At 40.4% G+C, this 27822-nt stretch overlaps 1 protein-coding gene across 3 annotated transcripts in view; it reads left to right on the top strand.

Moving 5' to 3' along the window:
• LOC117416057 (cGMP-inhibited 3',5'-cyclic phosphodiesterase 3A-like) overlaps positions 1–27822 on the top strand; it is a 113466-nt gene that overhangs the window by 39675 nt on the left and 45969 nt on the right. For 2 of the 3 annotated variants that reach the window (XM_034027087.3, XM_034027089.3), the window contains exon 2: positions 21643–21681. The exons of the other annotated variant lie outside the window; for it this stretch is intronic. In XM_034027087.3, the coding sequence (XP_033882978.2) occupies positions 21643–21681 (39 nt within the window). The remainder of the gene's footprint in view (positions 1–21642; positions 21682–27822) is intronic. 3 annotated transcript variants of the gene reach the window in all.

Genomic DNA, 27822 nt, shown 5'->3' on the forward strand with positions numbered 1-27822 from the left:
ATTTCCCAGAACAGGTCGTTCACTTGGTCAGTGAAGGAGTGTTCGCAATATGAAGCATGACCTTCTGTGGGATGCAGTGCTGTTTGTTTAGTGGGAGTGGATTCAGCAAGATGTCCTCCCAGAAAATATCCTTATCCAGGGCGACTTACAATCGTAAGCAAATACATTTCAATTCATCCTTATAAAGATGTATTAAAAGTGAAAGCGCTAACCAAATAATTCCATGAATATTGCCTGCTGTGCGCTTTCATGTGTTATATAGGTTTCAAATGTGCAGTTTTGAAAGAAACACATGCTATTTTTATTTTAAAACACCTTGGCCATTTCACCTGGATTGAGAATTGTATCTATCCTTTCAATGGCTTCTTTCCTGTCATTAACCAACCAGTAACATGCTTTGAGCCAGAAAACACTGCTGAGGTGAAATGACCTAGGAAGTGCACCTGTAACAGATTTCTTGAGAGTAAATCATGGAAACTGAACACTTTCTTTAAGCTACTGTAGTACGAGATATCATGTTTTAAAATGTAAATAGATATTTTATAAAAGCTGCACAATTGCGACTAGTGTAACTAAAAGAAGTGCAGCACAGGTTAAGATTCATGCCTCCTCTCGTTCGTAAATGTTCTTGTGTCCTAATGTCAGTTATATGGTTTTAATAAGTGCCTGTTAAATTAGGAGTGAAAAACAGTAGATTTTACAACCAGAGACAGCTTTGCCGCAGCAACCTCAAATTCCTGAAGAGTGTAGTTCCAGTTCATCAGACTACTGTAGAAATTATAATTATAAGGCAAATAAAATCGAAAGGGTAAGAAGACACAAATTGAATTGGAGAGGAGCAAGAAAAGGGGGAAATAACTTGTCATTTTGGATTAAGCCAGACCGAAATGTCAAGCCTGATTTTCATTCACTTTGACTCAGTCCTCAAGGTGACATGTCATCTGAGTGAAAATTAAGAGATGGGGTTTATTTTCAAAGAGTAAAAAATACTTTCAAAATGGGAAAATACCCATTAAACTTAAAAACAAACAAACAAAAACATTAAAGAAACAGAGCAGGTATTTACATACTACTGTGTACTGTATATGATGCAAAGTAAATTTGACATTTAGACTGGATTGCCAAACTAAGGATAAAAGCAATTCTCACCTGAGATACAATTGACTCTTTGTGGTATTCTTCTGACTAACGTGCTGTTTAAAGTATAAAACATTTGTAGTTGAACCAGCTGAGTGTCATAAGGACAGCTGACAGAATTTTGAATTAATTAGGTTTCATTTGACAAATGCTGGCTATAAATGTGCAGGTTATTGGTGTCTGTGTTGGGTCCTGGTTAATTCATTACATTCATTTGAAACACCAGAGCCCTCCCATTAGAAGAGTGGATGCAATCACCATAGCATGACCCCAGCAGTGTGGCTAATGCGCCCACGTAAGTGAATCATCCATAAGCCAGATCTGAGTTAAATCAAATTCGTCTTCATAGTTTAATCATACACCTGGGCCAGAAGCAGAAAGGGGAAGTGGGTGTCTAGAGAAGTGAAAGGGAGAGATAAATGATTTACCAGGACTGAGATTTTAAACAGTAAATCAAGCATCAACTTCCATTAGAGTGGAGGTCCTGTGAAGGTCCTAGGCAGCGTGTGTGCCGTTTTTTGCTCGACAGTTAATGGTGAGTCCACTGCTTTTTAACCCTCTTAATGTACAAATAATAATGCATTACTGTAAATGTCCAGTAGATGGTGTATATATATATTTGTAAGGTTAGTTCTGGGTGTAACCAAAAAGGAAAGGTTTGGTCAAAAGTGAAGTTTCACATTTCTGGGCTTGGGTTTGTGCTACAGAACTCTTTCTTTATGGCATTTAGGTTCTGATCAAATTGCAGATACATACCTTTGGTTGGAGGGGTGCATCAGGGTAGAAGTGCAGGATTAAGGTGCACCTCTTCTCACATATGCACTTGAAGTTAACAGTTCATGTGTGATCTTGTGCACATTTTACCTGCATTCAGAACCGTGATACTGCAGAGTCAGTATGCAACTTGTATTTGGAAATAGCTGTAGACCTGTTATTGAATGCTGTGCTCTGGACTGAGAGCAGGTACTAATGGCAATTGTGGAAAACTACAGTCTGTAGCAATTAACTGATTACAGTCTGTAGCAATTAACTGCTGTCAGTTTATGTTACATTTTCTTTTTTTTTTTTTTTTTGGAATCGCCAATTGTTTTTTACCTCATTTTCTCTCCAATTTGAAATGTCCAATTTCAAGCCTGGCTCACCGCTGCAACCCCCACGCTGACTCGGGAGTGACGAAGACGAGCACACACGTCCTCCGAAACATGTGCTGTCAGCCGTCCACTTCTTTTCACTCTGCAGCCCCGCCATGCAGCTACCTCAGAGCTGCAGCATCAGAGGACCACGCAGCCCTGGTCCGTTTACAGGCAGGCCCGCAGGTGCCCGGGCAGTCTACAGGGGTCGCTGGTAAGCGTGAGCCAAGGACACCCTGGCTGATCTAAGCCCTTCCCACTCCCGGCGGCTCTCGGCCAATTGTGCGCCGCCCCCTGGGAACTCCCATCCACGGCCTGCAGTGGAATAGCCTGTGATCTCCAAGGCTGTAGGGCGCATCCTGCACTCCACGCAGAGTGCCTTTACTGGATGCGCCACTCGGGAGCCCCTGTGTTCAATTTTGGGCTGCAGCTCGATGTTTTAGGAGGACTGAATATTTCCGCTGGCAAGACAATCGGCTCCTTTCACTTTCTGAAGCTAACCAATGGATGTTGCCAAGCTACTGAGCCATGGAGGCGAGGCCCAGTCTGGATAGTTTGATTGGAGCTAACAAAAGAATTTCATAAATCTTACGTGTTGTGCTCTTCTGATTGTTGCATAGGTCTCAAATGTGCAGTTTTGAAAGAAACACCTGTTATAGTATTTTTTTTTATTTTAAGACATGATATTTGGTCCTACACAAGGTTAAAAATAAAATCACTGTTTGCAAGCCTTCTTTGGTCATTTCATCTGGAGGGTGAAATTGTCCCCGCCCCTTCAACGGCTTCTTTCCTGTCATTTACCAACCAGCTGCTGCTTCCCCTGTTGACTGACATGCTTTTAGCCAGTAATATTCTTTGACACATGAAGACACTGATGAGGGAAAATGACCTAGGAATTTGAACAGATTTCCTGCATCGAAACTTTGCCCTAATATAGTACCAGATATCATATTTTATGAAAATACTGTACGTTTGCTATTTTAAGGTGTTTCTTTCAATACTGCACAAACCACACATGAGACCAGTATAGTGAATGGAATTGCCAAGCAGGTAAGATTCATGGAATGATTTTGTCCACGGTATTATTTAACACAGGAGCATGGTCTGCTGTTCACGAAGCTGACAATGGGGACTCTTTGCATGGATAATGTTCAGAAAAGCTAACCCCATTCTCTCCTCATTGCTTGAATGTATTGAAGCAGGCCCTTCTCTGCATCTCTCGTTACTCGGTAATGAACAGCAGGAAAGCACTCACTCTGTATGCCGGGTGATCTTTCTCAAGGAGTTTGCCAAGACTTGACACTTTAAGTAATTGGCTTTGCCAGCCAGGCTTCTGTAAGCGCAATCTGAAATACCCAGGCTGGGTTTTTAAAACAACACTCCCCTTTGACAGCTCACATTATCCATTACAATGTTCACAGTTCAAGAATATTATCCTGGATTTTTCATGCATGTAAATACTAGAACACTTTCCCCGGCCCCCTTATAGTACTGCAAAGTCCTGTATGCATTATGCTTTTGTATATACAGGGGTTGAACAAATACATAAATACACTGGAAACATCTCCAGAACTTCATGAGTTTGTTCACAGAATGGGCCATTCTGAGAACAAATCTATGAATTATTGGGATTTAGCCGTTTGCTATTTATGATGGTCAATGCCCATTGAAATAATTCTTACCTGTCAAGCACCTCCATTCACTATGTAGGTCTCACATGTGCAGTTTTTAAAGAAGCATGTGTTCTTTCATTTTAATTAATGATAGCTGGTTCCATACTAGATTAAAGAAAACTATGTGTGCAAGTCTTATATTAGAGTAGTCTGTGATACAACACATTCACTACATATGCCAGGCATACTGCCATGCTTTGCAGATGCTGGATGACAAGGACATTGCTGAAGTGAATTGACCTAGGAAGTGTAACAGACTACATAAAGGTAGTGAAAAAACAAAACAAAACTGAGAACTGCCTTTAACTTGGAATGGTAACAGATAATACATGTTTGTTATAACTGCACTTCTTTTATAACTGCACTTTGGAAGCACTGATTGAACTTGTGATACTTGTGAGTCAATGGCATATTTGCTACCATTGGAAAATGTGTCTGGGTATTTTATTTAATAAGCACTTTTTTGTTGACATCAACTTTGTAACCCCTAAACAAATTCCTGTTGTTTGTTTTAGCCATCTTTGGTCAATATTGTTTTGCTAACCCAAGCATGTGCATCATTTTTGAGATGACAGTATTTCAGTGAATGGACTGTGTTAGATGCTGGGCTGGGTGTCCAATGGGTACAGTTCAGTGATCTCAATCTGCTGTGGTTTTTCAGCCTTCTTGCTTCTATATATATTTCAAAGTTACATACATTCATTAATCGCTTGGTAACTGAATGGACTTCATGGTTACTGTATGCCAGTGGAAGAACAGTCTTATAACAGAGGGTAGGAGATGCTTTTTTACACAGAGAGTGGTGATGTTATGGAATGGGTTATCTAGCCATGGATCAATACGGTCCTTTAAGAGTCAACTTGACAAAGTTCTGAGATCAATCAGCTACTAGGAACCAGACAAGCATTGGTGGGCTGGAAAGCCTCCTTTTATTAATGTTCTTATCTTATGCAGATTTTAACTCTATACCTGCCATTGTGTATTCTGTATTCTGTATATTCTCATGCATTCGGACTGTATGAATGTAATATTCTCGTTCATTCGGACTGTATGAATGTAATATTCTCATGCATTCGGACTGTATGAATGTAATATTCTCATGCATTCGGACTGTATGAATGTAATATTCTCATGCATTCGGACTGTATGAATGTAATATTCTCGTTCATTCGGACTGTATGAATGTAATATTCTCATTCATTCGGACTGTATGAATGTAATATTCTCATTCATTCGGACTGTATAATATATATATACATGGACACACAATGCTCAGTATATTAAAATTCCCGAAAGCTACCGAAACAAAAATCCTGATATCCTTCCACAATAGCAGCCATTAATCTTCCAAATCTAAAAGGGGTTAGAATTTCCCAAACATAAAGTACAAAACGCGTTCAAATAGTGATATGTATAACAAATCACATGCATGGTGCGGACAACTGCGTAGAAATTCAAAAAACAGAGTCCGACACATTGCTCTGGATGGTGATATAACTGGGATGATTCTCCCAGTTATGGACAGCTTCGATTGTTAACATCTGTGGTCTACTGCAGAGGGCACACTGGGAGACTGTATAGCTGTGCATGATTATGATCTCTGTAAATCTGTGGACGTATGGAGGTGCATTCACGACCCCTGTCTGCCCAGTGAGAGGTGCACTCATTGCAGCTCTGTGCTCTGTGATCAACCCCAGCATTGCTACAAAAGTAAAAAGAAATCAATAAAAAAGAAACTAATGCTCTGTATATTTATCTAATGACTCTGTGTAGGTTTAACAGCAATATATCAAAGTCTTTACAATGTTTTCCTATTCCTGCGGTTTCTTTTCCAGGTTCTCCAGACCGCTCCTTGTTAGTTTGTCCCAGTGTCGTTTTCTAGACATGACCCCCCCCCCCCCCCCCCACCACGATCTTGTAAATAAATAACAGTGGGTGGTCTTCTCTAATCCCTGCCGAAATTACACGTCTCATGTGGAATTTGTGACCTCCCGCCATCGCTAATATGTTAAAGATGACCTGCGCTGTCAAAGCTTGCCTTTGCAGAGCCAGGGAGCCTGTGTTGTTCTTCCTGACAATCTAACTCAGCAGTGATGGTTTTTTTTTTGTTTTGATTAAAAAAATGAGAATGTTGGATTGTATTGATTTGGTATTTGATTAATTGGAATATCACTCTTTGTAAAGTTCCTAAATTAGTGGTTTGGGTGGCTTGGGAACTAGAAGGCTGTTTGCCTAGCATGCCAGATCACTCCATGCAGCTCTTGCAAATGTCACATTTGCAGGAAACGCTGTACATCAGCATTGCTGTATCCTGTGCTGTACATACAGCAGGAGCACAGCCAACAAAGATACAATACAACAATAACAATGCAATCCATATCATGACACACAGGTCAGTGTACAGGTATATAACATGGATATGAAATAAGGTAGCATTATTATTATTATTATTATTATGATACATACTTTACCTGCTCTGCCTGCCTGCCTGCCTGCCTGCCTGTCTGTTTATCGATCACCTAACATAAACATAATTAAGTGACAATGGCACTGCTAGGATTAAGGCGAACTTTCCCTCACAGCTTTGAAGGCACACCTCGATCCTAACCTTGACAACAACAGCCCTGTTCATTCTTCGGTCGCTCCAGACAATTGTTTCTAATTGAGTGATCATTGTGCTTGGTTGAGTCTGCCAGGCATGCTTCACCCCACCACACCTCCAGAGGACAAAGGCTGGAGTGTGTCTGAGCCTTTTAAGAAAGGGGTGTAATGTTTGTTGTTATTAATACTGTGCAAACTGTGTTAAAGGAAATGCTGAAATGCACACCTTGCGTGGGCAGCAATGGTACTGTTATGCTAGATTTTGATAAATACTGTGGTAAACTTTTATGAGGGTTATGAGAAGTATAAAGTTATTTCTTACTGTATTTGTTTTTTTGATAATCTAGCCCTATCTGCATTTTTTCTTACTGTCCAAGAAAATCCCTTTTTTGCATTTACAAACACCTGCTCTTATATCTTGTGTTGCGTCCAATCAAGACAGAAGAAACACGTTGTCACCGTGCTTCCTGTTTGATGAAGGGGTAGGGAAGCTATGAATGGAGGGTTTGGAAGGTCAGTCTGTTGGTCGGGCAGCAGATGTTAATTAGCAGACAAGCTGCAAAACCACAGCTAATTAGTGCAGGTGTTAAGGGATTCAAAATCCAGAGATTGTAACAAACCAGGTTCAGTTAAAGTAGCTTAAATATTATAGCTCTGTAGATGAATGGTCTGGAAATAAACCAATGAAGGCAAGCACAAGCTCACAGCACAACAGTTGTATCATAAGAACTTAAGAACATAAGAAAGTTTACAAACGAGAAGAGGCCATTCAGCATGGAGTGCCCTTTTCATCCAGTGCCCTTTTCTTAGGACATCATTGTATAAGTGTAATAATTAACATGCATGCAGTGCGATAATAATTATATTGATGTGGTTTGCGAGTCCTTGATCTGATATGTCAAGTCCTTGGGTATAATATGTACAGATTGGTTGATTTCAAAGTATTTAAAATTCCACTGAGAGATCATTTATGAGTCACCTTTTAAAGCTGTGTAACTGTGACTCAAAAGTGGCCTGAACATGAAAAATCAAAAGACATGCTCCTTACTATAGCAGAATAACACATTACACAGCAATGTTTGCTAAATATGCACAGAAACTTTCACAGTGTTTACTAAAAATCTAACTTTTTTTCATTTTTTAATCAAACCTCATATTGATTCAGGATCATAGATGAAATCCACCACAGATTAATCAAGCTTTGTTATTTTGGCATGTGAATCTCCCTATAAATAATGCAATGTAAACAGACGTGTCTCCCTCCCAGCCAGCCCCTCTCAAGTGATTCTTGCTGGATATATAACATTAATGCTTATGTATTGTATGATATGATGTTTTCTATAAAGGATATTTAATAATGAGAATACACAATGCCACACTTGTTGTCAGCCAGGATCTCCTTGTAACAAGATGTTTTTACAACAAAACTGGACATGTTTGAGAAATACATACAACACGTTCACAGTCATTTTTTGACACATTGGTAGCAATCACTGCATGAAGTCCTGTGAACTATTCCCCCACTCAGACATTGGCTTCCTTAATCTTTGATGGGATAAGTTTATGTTGTTTTTATTGTCCTGAACTGGCATCACTTCGAAAGTAGAGATTCACTGGAAGAGAAGAGCTGCTGAACCATAACCTTCTTTTAATTCATGAATAGAAAATGCTAAAACAAATCAAAATTCAATGACAAATGTTTAAACAATTTTTCATTGTTTTCATTGAAAGACTTCCAGTGGAAGCGTTTGTCATTGCAATTGACTTTCTTTTTGCATTTCTAAATTCAGCACTACTGAGTGTTTGATGGTTATGGGTGAAACTCAGAAATAAGTTGAGAAAAATACAATTGAAAAATGTGGGAAAGCAAACCTGTCTTTAAACAAGCACATGTTACTTATTTGAAATAATGAAAACATCACTCCTCGCTTTTGAAAACAAGCAATGATACTGATATTTCAAGTGGTAAATGTGTCATGGATTGTTCAGATTCAGAACAGGAGTTGGGAGGCTTTTTTTCCACTCAGAGAATAATAAATACGTATAATAGTGTTGTGAGTAAAGACTGTAGCACTGAGGTCATTCAAGAAACATTTATACTGTCCTGGGAATGAGGTTGTGCCAAAGACAGATGAGCAGACAGTCTCCAACCCAACATGTCTTGCTGTGCTGTGCTCTCATGTGGTTTACCGGTGGACAGTAATGTGGACTTCACTAGATCTGTCTTCATGGGAATCCTGGGTGGTTTTAATGGTGTTGACACGTCTATTAGCCTATCCCATGTGTCTGCTCTCCTGACTACGCAATTAAAAACTGTAAGTTCTTTGAGGGGAGGGTTAATGGGAGCCCTCTGGCAGCTTCCCAGGGATCCCTATTCATTCTGTTTTTCTTTTCTCTCCCTAACAGCCTTATTATAACACTGCACGACACTATATTCCCCTGTTTGGACTGAGAGCACTGTGAAGCTAGCGATTCTGCAATAGCATGAATGTGGTGTTATTCATAGCGAGTCAGGACCAGCTACCTATTGACGATGAGTAGCTCTTCTGAGTCTGGGGGACTAGCAAAGTTTACTTCTATAACAAATATAGAATATCGTAAAGAGATGAAAGCTGATATTCAGGGGGGATGTTAACAAACTAGAATGTCAACAAGGTGTGTGTTTTTGTCAATGCCGCAAAAAGAAAATGATTGTAGAAAATAATATTGTCAGGATTGTGTAGATAGGCATGTAGTGCTAGTGCTGGTCCTGTGCAGGCCTGAAGCCACCTTCTTTAATAATGGCTTCTCATGGACAGCCATGTGAAATAAGAGGCAGGAATCTGGGGATACTCCTAATGCGCCTTGAAATTAGGACCTTCTGCAATGCAGCACTGTGCTCCAGCTGTTTAGCTAATTGTGCCAAGTTTGTTGGGATAGCAAATGAATGTGACTCCTCTGACTATTCCGTGGAAAAAAGTGGCTCAGGACAAGGTCATAAACTCTTAGTTAGCATGCAGTTTCACAGAGGACCCCATTAGAATGGCAGGCTGCCAGGGCATGTTGGATTGGCGCACTCATTTATGAATAGCAATTATACAAAAATGTGATACACCCGGCTGATTTTGTATGTGTTTGTAATGTCTAGTTGCAGATTGGATTGTAGACTGCAATTGGGATTGGTGGCTGCCCCAGGTTGACACTGGAGCGAGATGTACAGACTGGTTTCATGATGCAGATGGGAATGTGGCTATTGTGTACCCTGTTTGGACCAGTTCCCTGGAATCAGTACAACGGTGTGCTCTCCCTCTTAGCATCAGGGCTTTACTGTCCCGGGCTGGCAGCTTTCATTGCTCCCGCTTCGGAGAAGCACACGCATACTCTAATTAAGGGTGGAGGAGACAGACAGTGCACCCGTGTTACAGTGAGCACGGCGCTGTGTTTCTCCTTCTCCTTGGCCTCCATGCTTTGGCAGCTCTCTCCAGTGATTAGCTCCAGCGTTGACGTAAATGACCCATATTGAGTGACCCCTGCGGAAAACCTGTAAAACATTAGACAGCATGAATAAGAACAGTTTTTTTCTTTTTTCATGAGGTCTGCAGATGGTTGAATGTGTGCTTATGGCTGGGGGAAGTCTGGACGAAACCAGTCACCTGGACTGGAATCAAATTTCTTGGAGAAGGTTTATTTTGGCATTTAGTCGTTTATTCAAAATGTAAGCCTTGCAAAGTCATTGGCCCGTGTGAGGGGAATGCTTGCTCTGAAACCACAGCCTCAGTCCCCCCTGCTGGAGATGAATTAGCTTGTGGGCTTTGTTTCACAGATCAGTGATGCACCCTGTAGACGTCCCTCGTGCTGATACCACAGAACGGTCAGGCTCGAGAAAACCACACAGGTTCCTGTGTAAAAGCGGTTTTCAAAGAACACTTTTGAAATGACCTGGAATTCATTTAAAGTGTTAAAAATACTATCTAGTTCTAGATCTGACAGTCCCTGAGACACCAATTTTGGACTATCTCACCTAAAGTGACATTGGATAGTTCCAAGATTAGTGCTAATCAGGGTCTGTGAAACCCGATGAACAGGTCAAAGATTCATCCTTCAATATAATTTAGTTATATAGGGGGACACGATAATGGTACCCACTAGGAAAAGGCTGTAGTTAAGATAACTCTGATATTTAACACCCCCTTACCAAGTTGCTCTTTAAGTTTCGAATTCATTTTATGGTTGTTTATCCTACTTGAACAATCAATGTGCTGATAACAACTCAGAATATCAGAAGCTTTGACACACTGGCCAGTGTCGATTGATCTGTGTAGCTGTTTATAAGTAAGTATGCAAGTGCCAAGAAAAATAAGTGATACTGCAGCAAAAAGACAAGACAGCCTCGAGAAAGACCCCTGCTTGAAAGAGAGAACTTTGCTTTTTACGCTCTTGAAACTTAAAGAGCTTGTAGTTTGATAGTTTTATTGACAGACCACTTACTTGCTGTATTTCACTTGCTGTATTTTTATAGCAATTACACAAATACTGTATAATGTGCTTCTTCTTTTTCTTCTTTATTTATGTTTTTATTTGTTTATTTATTTATGTATTCATGTATTTATTATTATTGTATTGTGTTCTAGCTGCCTGCTGCAGCTACATCTAGATACACTTTTGATTAAGTTAGATGCATGAGATGATGCTGACTGTACTTCTATAAAGACACTGGCTGATCTAGCCTATAAAACATATTTATTAACAAAGACTTGTTGTTTATAACTGATCAATAGCAATAAGAACCACCCGTAATGATTGACAACATTATAAAAGTGGAAGAGAACAGGTCTGAATACATGTTGGTGTCACGGAGCCCTATTCACAAAACATTAAGGACTGGTTTTTGGAACATGATTGTAATGTTATAATCTTTTTTACATAAGAGAATGTTATTCTCACAGATTAAAAAAACATCTTATAATTGAGAGTAATCTTCTCTAAAACAGTTTTAAAAAGGGTTTAATTATTTTTTTTTCAAAATGGGCTTAAAAAAAAAAAAACCTATCAATAACAACATTCATTAAACAGTCCTTAGCATTTTGTTAATAGGGCGCACTTTATCCCAATAAATAATAATGATATCAACATCTGTTCCTTTGTGTGTGTGTGTGTGTGTGTGCTGCTTGAAAGAATAACATGCCCATGGAACTGTTTAAAAGTATTCCACACTGTAACATGATCAGTGCGTAACAATGTAGCTCTCGCTGTTCCGTGACATATTCCGTTCCATTGTGTTTCCTGTTTTCTCTGCTATCTGTGTGGAGAGATGGAACACCTTGTTACAGACAGAGCTCTGAATGCATTTCAGACATGTACAAACTGTCTGTGTTCAGCATCAGGTTTGCATTATTGATTTCACAGCCTGCCAGGAAGTTTCTTAACTGTCAGGTTCCACTTACTGTATTAAACATTAACTTGGCTAAGGACATACTTAACGCATCCAGACTCTAATTACGTGTAGGATCCTGTTAATTAATGTGTTTACTTATTTAGTAATTATCATAGCTGCATCTCTTAGTGGAGGTATTCCCTCATTTTTTAGGTTTGTTTTTGGAGGTTATCTCACTTGTTTAACTGATTTCTTCACATCTCTGTGTAAAGAGAATTTTTTAAGGTGTATTTGCTCATAGGAAAATAAGATCAGACACCTATTTTAATACCTGTGTATTCCTCTGAAGAAACCTTCTTTGAACTTTAAAGTGGTTGCAGCTAACCTAATAATGACCGGGTGTCCACTTACATTCAGTGTAAAGGTCTCAAGTGTGCAGTGTTGAAAGAAACACATGTTATGGCAAACATGTATTTTCATTTTGAAACATGGCATCTGCTACACTAGATACAATACAGTTCTCAGTCTAATTGCCTCACCTTCCAGGAAATCTTTTGCAGCTTCACTTTCTAGGTCTTTTTGCCTCAGCACTTTGGGGTCAAAGCATCTTACATAGGGTTAGAGACTTGTATAGGGAGTGGATGGACATGGTGTAGAAAATGCATGTGTGCATAAACATAGGGTTAGAGACTTGTATAGGGAGTGGATGGACATGGTGTGGAAAATGCATGTGTGCATAAACACAGGGTTAGAGACTTGTATAGGGAGTGGATGGACATGGTGTAGAAAATGCATGTGTGCATAAACACAGGGTTAGAGACTTGTATAGAGAGTGGATGGACATGGTGTGGAAAATGCATGTGTGCATAAACACAGGGTTAGAGACTTGTATAGGGAGTGGATGGACATGGTGTGGAAAATGCATGTGTGCATAAACACAGGGTTAGAGACTTGTATAGGGAGTGGATGGACATGGTGTGGAAAATGCACGTGTGCATAAACACAGGGTTAGAGACTTGTATAGGGAGTGGATGGACATGGTGTGGAAAATGCACGTGTGCATAAACACAGGGTTAGAGACTTGTATAGGGAGTGGATGGACATGGTGTGGAAAATGCACGTGTGCATAAACACAGGGTTAGAGACTTGTATAGGGAGTGTATGGACATGGTGTGGAAAATGCATGTGTGCATAAACACAGGGTTAGAGACTTGTATAGGGAGTGGATGGACATGGTGTGGAAAATGCATGTGTGCATAAACATAGGGTTAGAGACTTGTATAGGGAGTGGATGGACATGGTGTAGAAAATGCATGTGTGCATAAACATAGGGTTAGAGACTTGTATAGGGAGTGGATGGACATGGTGTGGAAAATGCATGTGTGCATAAACACAGGGTTAGAGACTTGTATAGGGAGTGGATGGACATGGTGTGGAAAATGCATGTGTGCATAAACATAGGGTTAGAGACTTGTATAGGGAGTGGATGGACATGGTGTGGAAAATGCATGTGTGCATAAACACAGGGTTAGAGACTTGTATAGGGAGTGGATGGACATGGTGTGGAAAATGCATGTGTGCATAAACATAGGGTTAGAGACTTGTATAGGGAGTGTATGGACATGGTGTGGAAAATGCATGTGTGCATAAACACAGGGTTAGAGACTTGTATAGGGAGTGGATGGACATGGTGTGGAAAATGCACGTGTGCATAAACACAGGGTTAGAGACTTGTATAGGGAGTGTATGGACATGGTGTGGAAAATGCATGTGTGCATAAACACAGGGTTAGAGACTTGTATAGGGAGTGGATGGACATGGTGTGGAAAATGCATGTGTGCATAAACACAGGGTTAGAGACTTGTATAGGGAGTGGATGGACATGGTGTGGAAAATGCATGTGTGCATAAACATAGGGTTAGAGACTTGTATAGGGAGTGGATGGACATGGTGTAGAAAATGCATGTGTGCATAAACACAGGGTTAGAGACTTGTATAGGGAGTGGATGGACATGGTGTGGAAAATGCACGTGTGCATAAACACAGGGTTAGAGACTTGTATAGGGAGTGGATGGACATGGTGTGGAAAATGCATGTGTGCATAAACACAGGGTTAGAGACTTGTATAGGGAGTGGATGGACATGGTGTGGAAAATGGATGGAATTATTTTGTTTGCTTAAACCAGTTTAAATAAGCTATAACTTATTGCACTTGTGCTACCACCCTTATACAAGTTCCCCATAGTAAAATCATTGCTAAGTATAATAAAGCACAATAAAAGCATGGTAATGCATAGGGAAGCATTGTAAAGAATAGCAGGGTTTTGCATATTGATAAACATGGCAAAACCAGGGTCCTCTATAGTAAATACATAGTATAACCATGGGGAAAGCCTGATAAAACTGCAAACATAGCATGCAGAAACACAGTGGTAAATGTTTATAAGAGTAATGCCCCTTCGAACCGGATTATCGCATTGCTATTCAATTGTATGGCCTGATGCAAACATTTGTCAAGTTCTTGACTTACAAAATAAAATAATGCCTCAAGTTATGTTATAGCTGCTACTGCTAATTTTGATATTGCTGGACCAATTATAAAACAATTTAATACACCCGATTGCATTTTTCGAATATTTACAGTCAAAATGAAAAACCTTTTTAACCAAAATGTCTTCTTTTCTTGTAGAATTAGACACATTTACAAAATCACATCATCTCAAGGACCGTTTTATGAATGTTTTTTAAGGAATGTTTTTTTTAAAAGAAGTTTATAAACATTCTCTTACATGTAAAACAGTGCTTTGCAAGCTAAAATTAACCCGAAAACAATTGAAAAGAGTTCCTTGAACTGCAAACTGGGTTGAATTAATCAGGATTTGAAAAAAAACATTCACTAAAACAGTCTTTAAAGTTCTGTGAAAAGAGTCCAATATTCGAAAAGAGTCCAGTATGACTGGTCCCCTATCGCTGTGATGAAGTTTCTTTGATTTTTCAAACAATAATAAACAAGTGAAGTACACAACTCTTTGGCGTGATTATAAAGGGTCAGTGATAATGTTGCTCATTGTAAGGGAGTTTTCTCATGCTTTTCCCATGGTTATACTCTGCATTCTCTGCAGTCTACCCAGGTTTGCCATGTTTATTAATATGCTTTACCACCCCTCGCTGTTCTTTACCATGCTTCCCCATGCTTTCATTGTGCTTTATTGCACTTTGCTGTGCTTTTACTGTAGTAAACATTTATAATGGTTTGCTTTGGTTGAACATTTTTCAAGGCTTTGGATATGTAGATCCTGATTGTGTTGGTGTGAATGAACAACTTATCGGTGCACAGCGATCCCAGTATCATATCAGCACTTTCCACTTAATTTATTGTTTAGAAGTTTATCTTCTTCTGTCCTTTCACCTCTTTATCATTGCAAGCGTTTGCTTTTTGAACAGCACCTGTGTTCAGGACTGGGCTAGGTGTCCTGCTCACTACAGGAACCAGGATTATTGTAGGTTCTTTTTGTAACAGTTCTGTATTTTAGCGGCAGTAAGTTAGGTGTATTGTTTAAAGAATTACCACTTTAATAAAGTAATCGTAATGATCTAAACCTTGGAAGATCTTAATACCACCACACTTACATTTATTTAAAACTGGTATTTCGCAAACCTCATTTCTCTGTATTTTGATTGTGTGTTGTAATGATAATACAGTAAGTGGATCTATGCAGCAGTTAGAAATATCCAAAACTTTAGTCCTTTTTTATATAAGTTCTTGCAATTTCCTCCTTTACACAAGAGCCACCTGGAGTGCTTATTTTGAACTAACTGTACCAAAGTACAGTCTATGGTTCCACGCATAGAACAGAAGACTAGCTGTTTCATAATTAAATGCACTGCAACATCTGGTAAAAATTGAACCCAGATAAATTAAGAACTAAGAAATAATAAAAAAAATAAAAAGTGAAAAGCGAGCTTATCGGATATGATTGAGCGGTAGCCTAAACATTGGAACAATGATGTGCTTTAAAATTATATGCAATTAAGATTGTTATCAGTTAGAGTTAAAATTACCCAAAATTACATCCCATACGCTCTGGAACTAATACAGCACAGTTAAGTTCTTGTCTCGTACAGTTAGTTACAAAAAAATGAGTCTTTGAATGTATGTAGTCTGTGATATCAGCGGTCAAGCATTACACCCACCTCGTAACAAACAGCCATCATGATATGTAATTACAACTCATGGCCATCAGGTGGTGCTGTAAGGAACAACTCCCCTTTAAGATGCTCATGTGTATCACTGGTGCTTCTGAGAATTTCCATTGCACGTTTCTTCTTGTAGCCACACTATAATGTACTTATACCTATAACATTAAAGCCTCACTTAAATGTAACATACATTCCAAAAAACATATTTATTAAGCTCTCACTGTAACTTCATGTGAGAATTACAGGACTGGCTCACCATGAATGCGTTGTATTCCAACCATTTCTATGGGTGAGAGAGGGTACTACAGTTATGCTTATCAAGTTTCCCTTCTGAGGAGAATTCAATCCACAGTGAAGCATTCTTCACATGTTCTTTTGATGTATTCAGGCACTCATCTTTTGTTCTATACTGTAGGTCCATATTTAGTCTAACTAATGAATGCTTGTGAGGAATTAAATGAAAGATGGAGGAGACGCAGCATGTACAGAATGTACGAACGAGAGGAGGCCTTTCAGCCTAATCAGTACCTGTCCGGTTAAAGAAGGGGCACTATTCAACTGAAGAACGACAGACTCACTTCTGATAACTCCTGCAATATCTCCAGTCAATTCAGAGGAGACGTGATCCCTTTAATAACACGTCTAAACACATTTTGGGAACGAGAAAAGGTCATTCGCCCCATTAGCACACCATCCTCCCCTACTGGGGGAATTAATTTAAAAGCACAGAATCTAGTCTTTTTTTAAATGTTTCCAGTGTTTTAGATCCCAATGTTTTAGATCATGTTATCTAAATAATGCAGGACCATGACATTTTGAAAACATCATTTGGGAATGAATCATGTGGTTTCAACATGTGGTGGTTGCTTATTATTTAGGGAGTGTGGACAGGTTCATATTATGAACACGTCTCATATATTATAACCCAAAAGATAGATTGGGTATTGTCCAGTTAAGAGGTCTGACTGTACACTTTAGATCCATATTGCTAGAATTGCGGAAACATCTTGACCCTTGGTTAATCATTGGTCGCGTTCTGTTTTTGAGTTAATAAAAGCCTGGAACATGTCAGTGTGTGAAAAACGTTATCTGATCAGCATCAATCATGCTGTGTTAGCTCCAGTGCATAATGGACTATCCCAAGACCCGCACTGCTGTCTTTCCCTGCTTAACCTCTATATACTGCAGGCATTTACGCTCTGCAGTTTGTGTGCTTGTAAATTTTTTTTAAAGCAATAATGTAATGTGACCTTTTATGAACAAAATGTAATAAACTGTCAGCCTCGTAAAAAAAAAAAAAGTACAGTACCTGCTAGTTTGTCTGTGTGCAATTCCCATAAGAGAAAAGAGCCTTTAGTGTCATGGGAGTTCTTGTGTAAAAAGTTACTTAATGACTGTCAACTTAATCACATCAGTAAATAGAGCAAACTCATAAAAACTTGTAACAAGTGAATGTGTTCATAGTCGTGCTGTGGGAACGAGACACATACTGGTTCTTGGTCACCCAATGTAACATTGTGTGTAGAATATTTAAACCCTATATGATTTTGCGTGGATGGAGTGTGTTTGTTTTTACTGCTGCTTGGTATATTCACTGATTTCATTTTCTTTATTGTTTTTTTCTGTCCTTTTTATTGTTTTAATGATATTTTCAGTCATACTGATGTATTGTAACAATGATGAAGACACTGTGACTGCTCTAGCCTGTGAAATGTCTAGACAAACAGAACTGAAGAGCAGCTCCTGAATTCATAGTCAAAGCACCTCAAGACAAGAAATAAACAACACCATTTATAATAAGATCCACTCTGAATCACTGCAAACATCACAAAATGGTACCCCCGCTTTAAATTATGATTAGTATTTAAAACTGCTTCCTCTTTTAGCTGAAATTTATCTTTATTGTTTGGATTTCAAAAATTACAATTTTGTTTGAAAATCATTTTGTTGCAGAACATGACATAATGTGCATAATAATAATAATAGTGTAGGGTTAGAACTGTTCTGAAAAACATTAAAGGATTAGCACAATATTATAGACTCACTGCTTCAGAGCCATGTGTCCCAATTTGAAAGTCTTTATCGAGGAGCCTGCTGGATAAAGCAGGCTTAGTTTGCACTGCGGGTTTGACTAACTGTTACAGTGAGCTGCTAATGACCCATTAGTGCACCACTGTCTGCTAGCAAGGGTGTTTGTCAGATTGGGTCAAACAGGAGGCAGGCAAGCAGATCCCTGAGCTGTCTGAATTAGTGCTGTTCAAGGAAGTTGTCGTTTGTTTTTTGGTCACCACTGTGTGTGCAGCCAGTCGCTGCCTTGTGGGTGCTAGGCAACAACATGAATAAAGTATGGGGGGGGGGGGGGGGGAGCGCTCATATGTCAGGCTTATTGACATCTGTGGGGGAATGACAAGTTTACTAGCCTGGCTAGATTGTAAATTGCCGGGTTGTCCCCTGGAATTGTAAACAGCGCTGATCCTGCAGAAGCGTGCGCAGTACAAAGCTGATTGTTAGGACCACGTCTTCAATTGTTCAAAATAAATCCCTGGGAAAGTCACCTAACCTTTGACCTCGGGCCATTCAACTCTACAAAGGATAAAAGCAGGAATAAAATGAATAAAATACCATTGTACACTCAAGAAAATCTGTGGCAGAGCATTTCCTCTGCATTGCCAGCAATGGCATCTCAGAGGATTTGGCACAATGAATGTGCAGTGGGTACGACAGCACTGATGTTGTACTATGGCACTACACTGAATCACTGTGTTTGTGGTCCCACGGCACCGCACTGCGTCGCCCGTGCTTGTGGTCCCACGGCCCCGCACTGCGTCGCCCGTGCTTGTGGTCCCACGGCACCGCACTGCGTCGCCCATGCTTGTGGTCCCACGGCACCGCACTGCGTCGCCCGTGCTTGTGGTCCCACGGCCCCGCACTGCGTCGCCCGTGCTTGTGGTCCCACGGCACGGCACTGCGTCGCCCGTGCTTGTGGTCCCACGGCACCGCACTGCGTCGCCCGTGCTTGTGGTCCCACGGCCCCGCACTGCGTCGCCCGTGCTTGTGGTCCCACGGCACCGCACTGCGTCGCCCATGCTTGTGGTCCCACGGCACCGCACTGCGTCGCCTGTGCTTGTGGTGCCACGGCACCGCACTGCGTCGCCCGTGCTTGTGGTGCCACGGCACCGCACTGCGTCGCCCGTGCTTGTGGTCCCACTGCCCCGCACTGCGTCGCCCATGCTTGTGCTCTCACTGGCAGAGCCATTGCTTAGCCCATGACCTGCTTCTTAACCCTGTAATACACAAGCATTTTTTAAATGAGAAAAGCTGCTTTAGCTATGTAACTAGATTCCATTTCTTGTACAAAACACTTTTCCCGTCCGGCAACACATAATGCACTGCACGTGTTCTGTTTGTGTTCCAGCACATAACGAGATTGAAAGGGGTATAAAGGGGTGCCTTATAAAGGGGGAGCACTGTAAGCTTCATATTTCATACCCTTACAAACTCTCTAATCCTAAACAGGTTATTATTGTTAATCATCAGTAAGCTGAGGGTGTCTGGCCCTAACCAGCTGACCCTCTAGAATTAATACAATACTAAAGCTGAAATCAGTAGCAGGAAATATCTTCATGCCAAAATAGTTAATAAAATCAGAAATGCCCCTTTGGTGCGTGAATGTGTGGATCATCATACAGTATGTTTGGCATTGACGTAATTGAATGAAAGCCGGATTCATCTGGGAGTTGTTTTTCTTAGTTCAGCTGCAGACAGATTTTCTTTCTGAAACAAATCTACACAGTGGAACCTGAGCGGATAACGATTTACCCTATCAAACCTGTCAGACCATTTTATCTTAAAAACCCAGGAAGGCTGAAACCGTTTAACTCTTTGTTTGTATTTTGGTTGAGTATACTGTAGTAATAGCTGACCCTGTGTGGTCTATGCACAGTAACTGGACAATGCACTTCCTGAGGACTGTATGTACCAGTTGGCTGCACAGTAGGAATTGGGTAACATTTTTTAACTTGATGTTTTCAGTTTGGATTTGTACTGTGGGTATAGTGGTGATATCATGAATGCGATTTTTGTTTCACTCAGAAGAAACAAAATATTTAAACAAGGGGATTTCTTTAGTTTTTTATTCCATGTAATCATTATGAAGTTAATATTTTCAGCATGCATTCATGCACTAACCTAACAGCACTTACAGCATACAACCCATACACCTTCACAAAGGCTTAAGTGTTTTCCTTGTTGTTTTACTCTGCAGCTAATGATTTGCACCATCGTGGTACCCCTTAATGTACATACTGGACAATGTTAAACATGCTCTACGTGAATGTGCCTGTCAGAAAGGACTAGCTGCATGTAAACCCCCCAGTGATAGCGAGCCCCTGTGCAGTCAGGCATATCTGTTACAAATGGCCTCAATTTACGGTAATTATCTGGTCATTCCTCAAATTGAGGGACTTCTGCAGCTGAGCGGGGAGTGGTTGCAATGTTGAGGTCGATGTGCTTTTGAGCGGGGCACTGTAGAGTACACTGGGGTTACAGTGGGCAGGCTTGTTAAAGATGTGTCCACCACACTTGCTTCCTCATTCCCCTGGGAACAGCAGTGGAGCCGTTATAAATGTTTACCGGAGCAAAAGCGAGGCAAAGTGTAATAAAGCAGCGTGCAGGCATGGTGCATAGTATAACCATGGGAAAACTGCAGCATTACTGTGCAGATTTACTGTGGCAGGCTTTTAAAAGGAGTGGCAGGCTTTTCTAAGTTCCTATTTTGACGAACTGTTACAGTGAGATGCTAATGACCCATTAGTGCACCACATGGAGATTATTCATATATTCTAATCGTTATCCCCTGTAACCCACGTGGAGATCCGGAGCTGTGAATGTTAAACAAAGCTCTCCTTGATGATTATGGTTTTGTTTTCCTCTTATTATTATTGCTCATTAATAGCAATACTATTATTATTCAGATACATGTAAAGAACTAGCATATTTTAAGAGACACTATATATCTTGGTTCATTTGTTCATTTGATCTTAATGTTCCACTACAATTGCTACATTTTATACTGTGATTAAGTTTTGCTAAGAGCAACCGTATCACTATACGCGGGCTCCTTTATGGAAACAGCCTTGACCTTACCGAAGTTTAATACTGACATTAAGCAACACCTATTCATTATGCTGTACCAGAGAAATCCTACTTGTAAAACATACTGCATGCCTCTTGGACTCTAATTGCATGTGACTGTATAGGTTGTCACTAATTAGTGTAGAATGACTTGTAATGCCTTCAGGAACCTCAATGGTTGGTTATTGAGTGTGCTGGACTTCCACAAAGCCCTGGTTACTGTAAGCAAACAAAAACTGAACTGTAAAATGGAATCATCAGGTGTTGAAACACACCGAAATGGAAAGAGGACCAATCAAGATAACCCACAAGCATGTGTGCCGTGTTTTTAGTAGGTGTGCACTGTGCTCGAGCCCAGATAGAAACGTGTCATCTCTAATGGTGTTTCTCTCTTTCTTTACGGATGCTTTCCCAGTCGGAGTGGGACCACAAGCGCGGCTCAAGAGGATCCCAGGTGAGTGAAACAATTGATAGATTCACACATTTCATCACCTTGCTATTTCTTACTCAATTATTGTTATTGTCACTGTGTCTGATTTTTAAAGTGAAGTGTTGGTAATTGCACAGTGCTGCAGAACAGACGCAGTATGGCCATGCAAACATATAAAGGCTTCATTGCAATGGTTTCATTGTGGAAAGTGATGCTGTCAACTCAACATGGTCACCGGTGGTGAAAAGGAAAACCGAGTCAGTTGAAGTGAAAGAAACAACTTGTGTTTGATTCCAAGTGACGCTGTAATACTACTGTGGTATTAACTGCACAGCAGTAACATTTCACTCACTGTATGGTAGGTTATCAATCACACATTTCTTTATAACCCATTACAACATCACCTGATATTTATATATGCTTTCATGCAAAACTGAACCGCACTCAGTTAAAGAAGCCATTGGAAGTTTGGAAAAATTGACATCTATGTAGCTGAGACATGTTTCTGTTTTTGCCGATACTCCTAAATTGATTCTTGTAATTTGATTAGCTTGGTTGCATCGATTATGTTCATTTGAATGTGCGTGTGTGTGTGTGTGTGTGTGTGTGTGTGTGTGTGTGTGAGTGTGTGTCTGTCTGTCTGTGTGTGTGCTTTTTTATGTTTTATTGTATTATACGTCAACTTCTTGACCAGGTCTCATGTGAATAAAATATATTTTAATCCCAATGGGATTTTCCTGGTTAAATAAAATAACATACACATTTTGAAAATGGTGTAAGCTGCAGAGGCTTTGTAGTTTCTGGTGCTCTGCTTGAAGTATTTGTTGATCTCTCAGGATACAAACTAGAGTTCTCTCTGCTCTCGCTCTGCCAGTGGTGTTGTGAGGCAGGCAGTCACTGGCTCTTAGCCCTAGTTGAATTAGTACTGGAGGTTATGTAGAGGTTTCGTTTGGATTCATCTAAATATTTCTCCTCGTTGATGATGTATTAATTAAGTGTGAATAAACAGCGCTCTGAATTCACTCTTTAGTTCCGGTAGTGAACTGATAATGTCTGTCAGTGCTTTCCTCCAATCTAGAAATGAAGGGAACAGAATTGACTTTGCCGTTGGGTATTGCTGGGTTTTAAACGCTCTTCAGGCCTGAAATTTATTACCAAGAGAAACGCTGTTAGATTTATCAGCAAATCATGATGGCATGTTAACCCAGTTTGGATTTAGAAACAAATGGCTTCAGATGGCCTTTTCCTTCTTTCTGTATTTCCCTTTTTGCAGTCATTCTGAGTGGTTCTGCGGGGTTCAGCTGCTCCTATATTAAGGGATGGGGTGACTGAGTGATTAACCCTTTTAGCCAAGCCCTCATACCTATTTAATGCCAATTTTCACAATGTTAAATACTGTATATTGGACACTGGGCTGCAAAGGGCTCCTATTGGGTGATCAAAATCTACCTTTTCCTGACAGACAGACAGATACGTCACGCATGACTATTAAACACTCAGTAGTGCTGAATTTAGAAACACTGACATAAACTCAATTTCAATTACAAACGTTTAGACTAGAAGTCTTTTTCAATGTCTGCCTGAAAAAAAAAAGACTTCTAGTCAAAACATTTGTAATTTAATTTGAGTTTCTTTTAGCATTTCTTAAGTAGATGCAGATAAAAGTGTTGGGGCTGACAGAGTTGAAAGGTCACATTGTCACATGATATGAATGGTATGAGGAAGCCTGTTTAGTCCTGCAGCTGAGAATACAACAGCCAAGCTCAAAGCCAAGTAAAGGCAGAGCAAAATGATAACAATCAATACGGGACCAACTGAACTCAGACTCATTGCAAGCACCATACTGTACAGGATGAACTCAAGTCAAAGAACTTTGGAACTTGCTCTTTAATTGAATTGGACCCTTATTCCTGTTCCCGTTCACTACTGTACTGTGAAATTGAATCACTGTCCGTTTTGCTGCAGCAGTGTTCTCATTCGGCCCCCTGACTTGGAGTCACCCTGCATGGGACGGTTGTTTTCAGACACACAGACTGAAAGGTGAACTGGAATGTTATTGAAATACTGCTGATTGATACATAGCTGCTGTGAAGAATTGTCAAGTCCCATCCAAGAAAAGCATGTCTATTATTTTAACTGAATAGTTGTACTGTTCTGTTTTCTGTTTTAAATGTAAAATGAAGGCCTGTTTCCTCTCAGCTGTCAGGAAGCTCTTTATCTGGCATGCTGGTCATGCTTTTTAAATGAGTGTGAACTCCATATACAGTAGGCTCATTCTTGTGACTTATATTTGTAACAATGGTAAAATATCAGTGATTTAGGGAAGCCGATCCTTCTGCAGTGAAGTGTAGTACGTGTACAATTTACTGTAAGCTGAATTTGTAAATGGATCCATTTGTCAAATATCAATGGAGCATAGTAATAAAAAGACTTGAGATGAATAATACAAAAATGTAAAAACTCAACCTATTACAAAATTGTATTCTTTTTTTTTCAAAGAATTGTTGTGACTTTAATATGGGGCATATTTCACACCTTTCCCCCCACCTTAAAATGCTTTTTGGTTGACATGTTATCAAGCAGGGATTGATGATGACATCATTGTTTTATATGACTGAGAACCTGGACATAGAGCAGCATTAAACAGCATTGTTTTCTGTGTGGCACACACGTTATACACTGTTTCAATCCTCCTGAACATGTACTTAACATTTTCTGCTAAGGGAAAGATTTGCTTAAAGTTGGCATTATATATTTGCCAACAAATCCATTAAGAAACTAGAAATGTGTGTGCATGAGTTTTGTCATGCTATTTTGTTTTCTTTAATACAAACCCTCCACTGTACCAAACCAGGCCATGTGCATAAGTATGTTTTCATTGGCGTCTGTTCTGAATGGAAGTTCTCTTTTATTTGGATTTGTATCTCCGATCTCCTGAATGTGGGCAGATACCTCAGTTGCATGAAATCCAGCCCAAACAGCACTTCATTATATAGCCCAGAGGCTTTGATATTTGTCCTCTGGTCTCTAGGCAACAGCTATTTCAATAGAAGTGTTTCCTGTGCTTGCCACCTATTTCATATGGAGCTCCTCAGCCTGCCTCTGAGAAAACATTCAGTAGCAGAGGCTGCTCAAGACCAGCACTGGCTAGCAGTACTGTACAAGTGTGTGTGAACACTTTGGCATTGCACTCACTGGCATCACCACCGAATGGAGGAAGTTGGACTAAAGTGTTGAAATTCTTCACAAAGGAGTCTTCATCTGAGCCTGAAAAGATGAGCAGGGTGCGTCAGCTCCCAGCAAAGCGATGCCGAGAATCCAAGGTGCATGGTTATACCTTATTTCAATAGCGCACAGTGCGCCGTGCCGAGACTCCAAGGTGCATGGTTATACCTTATTTCAATAGCGCACAGTGCGCCGTGCCGAGACTCCAAGGTGCATGGTCATACCTTATTTCAATAGTGCACAGTGCGCCGTGCCGAGAATCCAAGGTGCATGGTTATACCTTATTTCAATAGCGCACAGTGCGCCGTGCCGAGACTCCAAGGTGCATGGTCATACCTTATTTCAATAGTGCACAGTGCGTCGTGCCGAGACTCCAAGGTGCATGGTTATACCTTATTTCAATAGCGCACAGTGCGCCGTGCCGAGAATCCAAGGTGCATGGTTATACCTTATTTCAATAGCGCACAGTGCGCCGTGCCGAGACTCCAAGGTGCATGGTTATACCTTATTTCAATAGCGCACAGTGCGCCGTGCCGAGACTCCAAGGTGCATGGTTATACCTTATTTCAATAGCGCACAGTGCGCCGTGCCGAGAATCCAAGGTGCATGGTTATACCTTATTTCAATAGCGCACAGTGCGCCGTGCCGAGACTCCAAGGTGCATGATCATACCTTATTTCAATAGCGCACAGTGCGCCGTGCCGAGACTCCAAGGTGCATGGTTATACCTTATTTCAATAGCGCACAGTGCGCCGTGCCGAGAATCCAAGGTGCATGGTTATACCTTATTTCAATAGCGCACAGTGCGTCGTGCCGAGACTCCAAGGTGCATGGTTATACCTTATTTCAATAGCGCACAGTGCGCCGTGCCGAGACTCCAAGGTGCATGGTTATACCTTATTTCAATAGCGCACAGTGCGTCGTGCCGAGACTCCAAGGTGCATGGTTATACCTTATTTCAATAGCGCACAGTGCGCCGTGCCGAGACTCCAAGGTGCATGGTTATACCTCATTTCAATAGCGCACAGTGCGCCGTGCCGAGACTCCAAGGTGCATGGTTATACCTTATTTCAATAGCGCACAGTGCGCCGTGCCGAGACTCCAAGGTGCATGGTTATACCTTATTTCAATAGCGCACAGTGCGTCGTGCCGAGACTCCAAGGTGCATGGTTATACCTTATTTCAATAGCGCACAGTGCGCCGTGCCGAGACTCCAAGGTGCATGGTTATACCTTATTTCAATAGCGCACAGTGCGCCGTGCCGAGACTCCAAGGTGCATGGTTATACCTTATTTCAATAGCGCACAGTGCGCCGTGCCGAGACTCCAAGGTGCATGGTTATACCTTATTTCAATAGTGCACAGTCGCCGTGCCTTTCTATTTGTTTGTTGGTTTGTTGCTTGGTTGGTTAAATTCTGAGGTTCGCTCTTTTTTTTATTTTTTGTATTCTGTTTCTGCAGTTTTCCTCTGGAAGAATATGCTTTCAGTAACGTGTTGCTTTAAATAGACAGTGTATTACTTGACTAAAGGAGTTTCTACCACTGGAATAGACCTACAAGGTAGTGTACTAAAAGTGATTAATAAGCAACACAATACTGGTATATAGCAGTAGAAAAAGTGAAGAAATGTATAAGGGCTTTAAAAAAAAACTGTTTCTTTGCATTAAAAAAGGTGCCTGCCTCCCAGTGGAATAATCTTGAATAAATTACTTCTAATAAACAAAATAAATCAATAAATAAGCATACAGATTTCCTTGTAAGATGCTCATACCTGTGAATGAGAAAGAGAACAATTTGTATATATTTGGTTACAGTATTTCCAATTTAAACAAGGGTTACTTTGGCACATGAAAGGGAATTGCAGTGTTTCTTTTGTGAACAAACTGCTTTTATCGTTTTATAAAGCGTAGTTTCATTTGTTTTGCAACTTGTTTTTAACTGCTATTGGGGCACAGTCTTCTAGCATATCACTTGTGGTGGCATTTGATTGGTCTGCATTGCCAACCATTTCCTTTTAAACTCTTTATCTACAGTACATCAAAACTGTGGCATCTGTGCTTTACCATTCTTCTCAGTGGTCTTTAGCTGTGATGTTCTGTATACTGTATTACACTTTGCTGATCATTCCCCATGGTAAACCAGGCTTTTCAATTGATCGGACTCGAACAGCGGAACTTACTATTGACCAAATTACTGCAGTATAGAGAAGAAAAAGCACTATGCTTGCAGACCCGATTTTATTCCTGTTTATTCTCGTGGGTTGTGAGCGGTACACTTCAAATTAGACGCTTGCCTTTAATGTTCACCGTAATTATACTTCTATAAAACCCTAATGTGCCTCTTACAAAATAACTAGCCACCCTTTTGGAAGGTTTTCAGTGTTCCTACTGTACACGTTAATGTTGTGTCTAAACTTTCTCGGAATGCTGAAATACAAACGACTCTGCCCAAACCAGCTGGCTGTACTGAAGTGAAATATCTAGCTGTGTTCTAGGCTAACTGCTCCCCCACACGTTCCAGTACAGATCACACACGTTCCTTTGTGTCAGTGCCTGCAAAGCTGACTGATCTGCAGCAGAGTGCCTTGCAAAAACACACAGATACTTATATGCATGATGCTTACATATATTTGTTTTTCAATGAAAGCATCCTCTGTTTTGTGTGAGGTTGTTTTTGCTTCACACTCACAGTACAGACACCAGGAAATGACTACAATACTAAAATCCATTATTGCTAGGTAATCCTTGACTATGTGACGACCAGATGTAATAAGTAGGGAAGTAAAGAATTGATTATGGTTTCATTGCAGAACATTTTGAGCTGGTTCCCACATACTTATCTCCACCAAATCTGGAACTTACCTAGAACAGAGGGGCAGGACTTTCTTTTCTTTTTCTTAATCTTTTACAAACTATCAAATTCAATTGTAAGTTGTCTTCTG

This window comes from Acipenser ruthenus, chromosome 7, assembly GCF_902713425.1.
Source record: "Acipenser ruthenus chromosome 7, fAciRut3.2 maternal haplotype, whole genome shotgun sequence".
NCBI lineage: Eukaryota > Metazoa > Chordata > Actinopteri > Acipenseriformes > Acipenseridae > Acipenser > Acipenser ruthenus.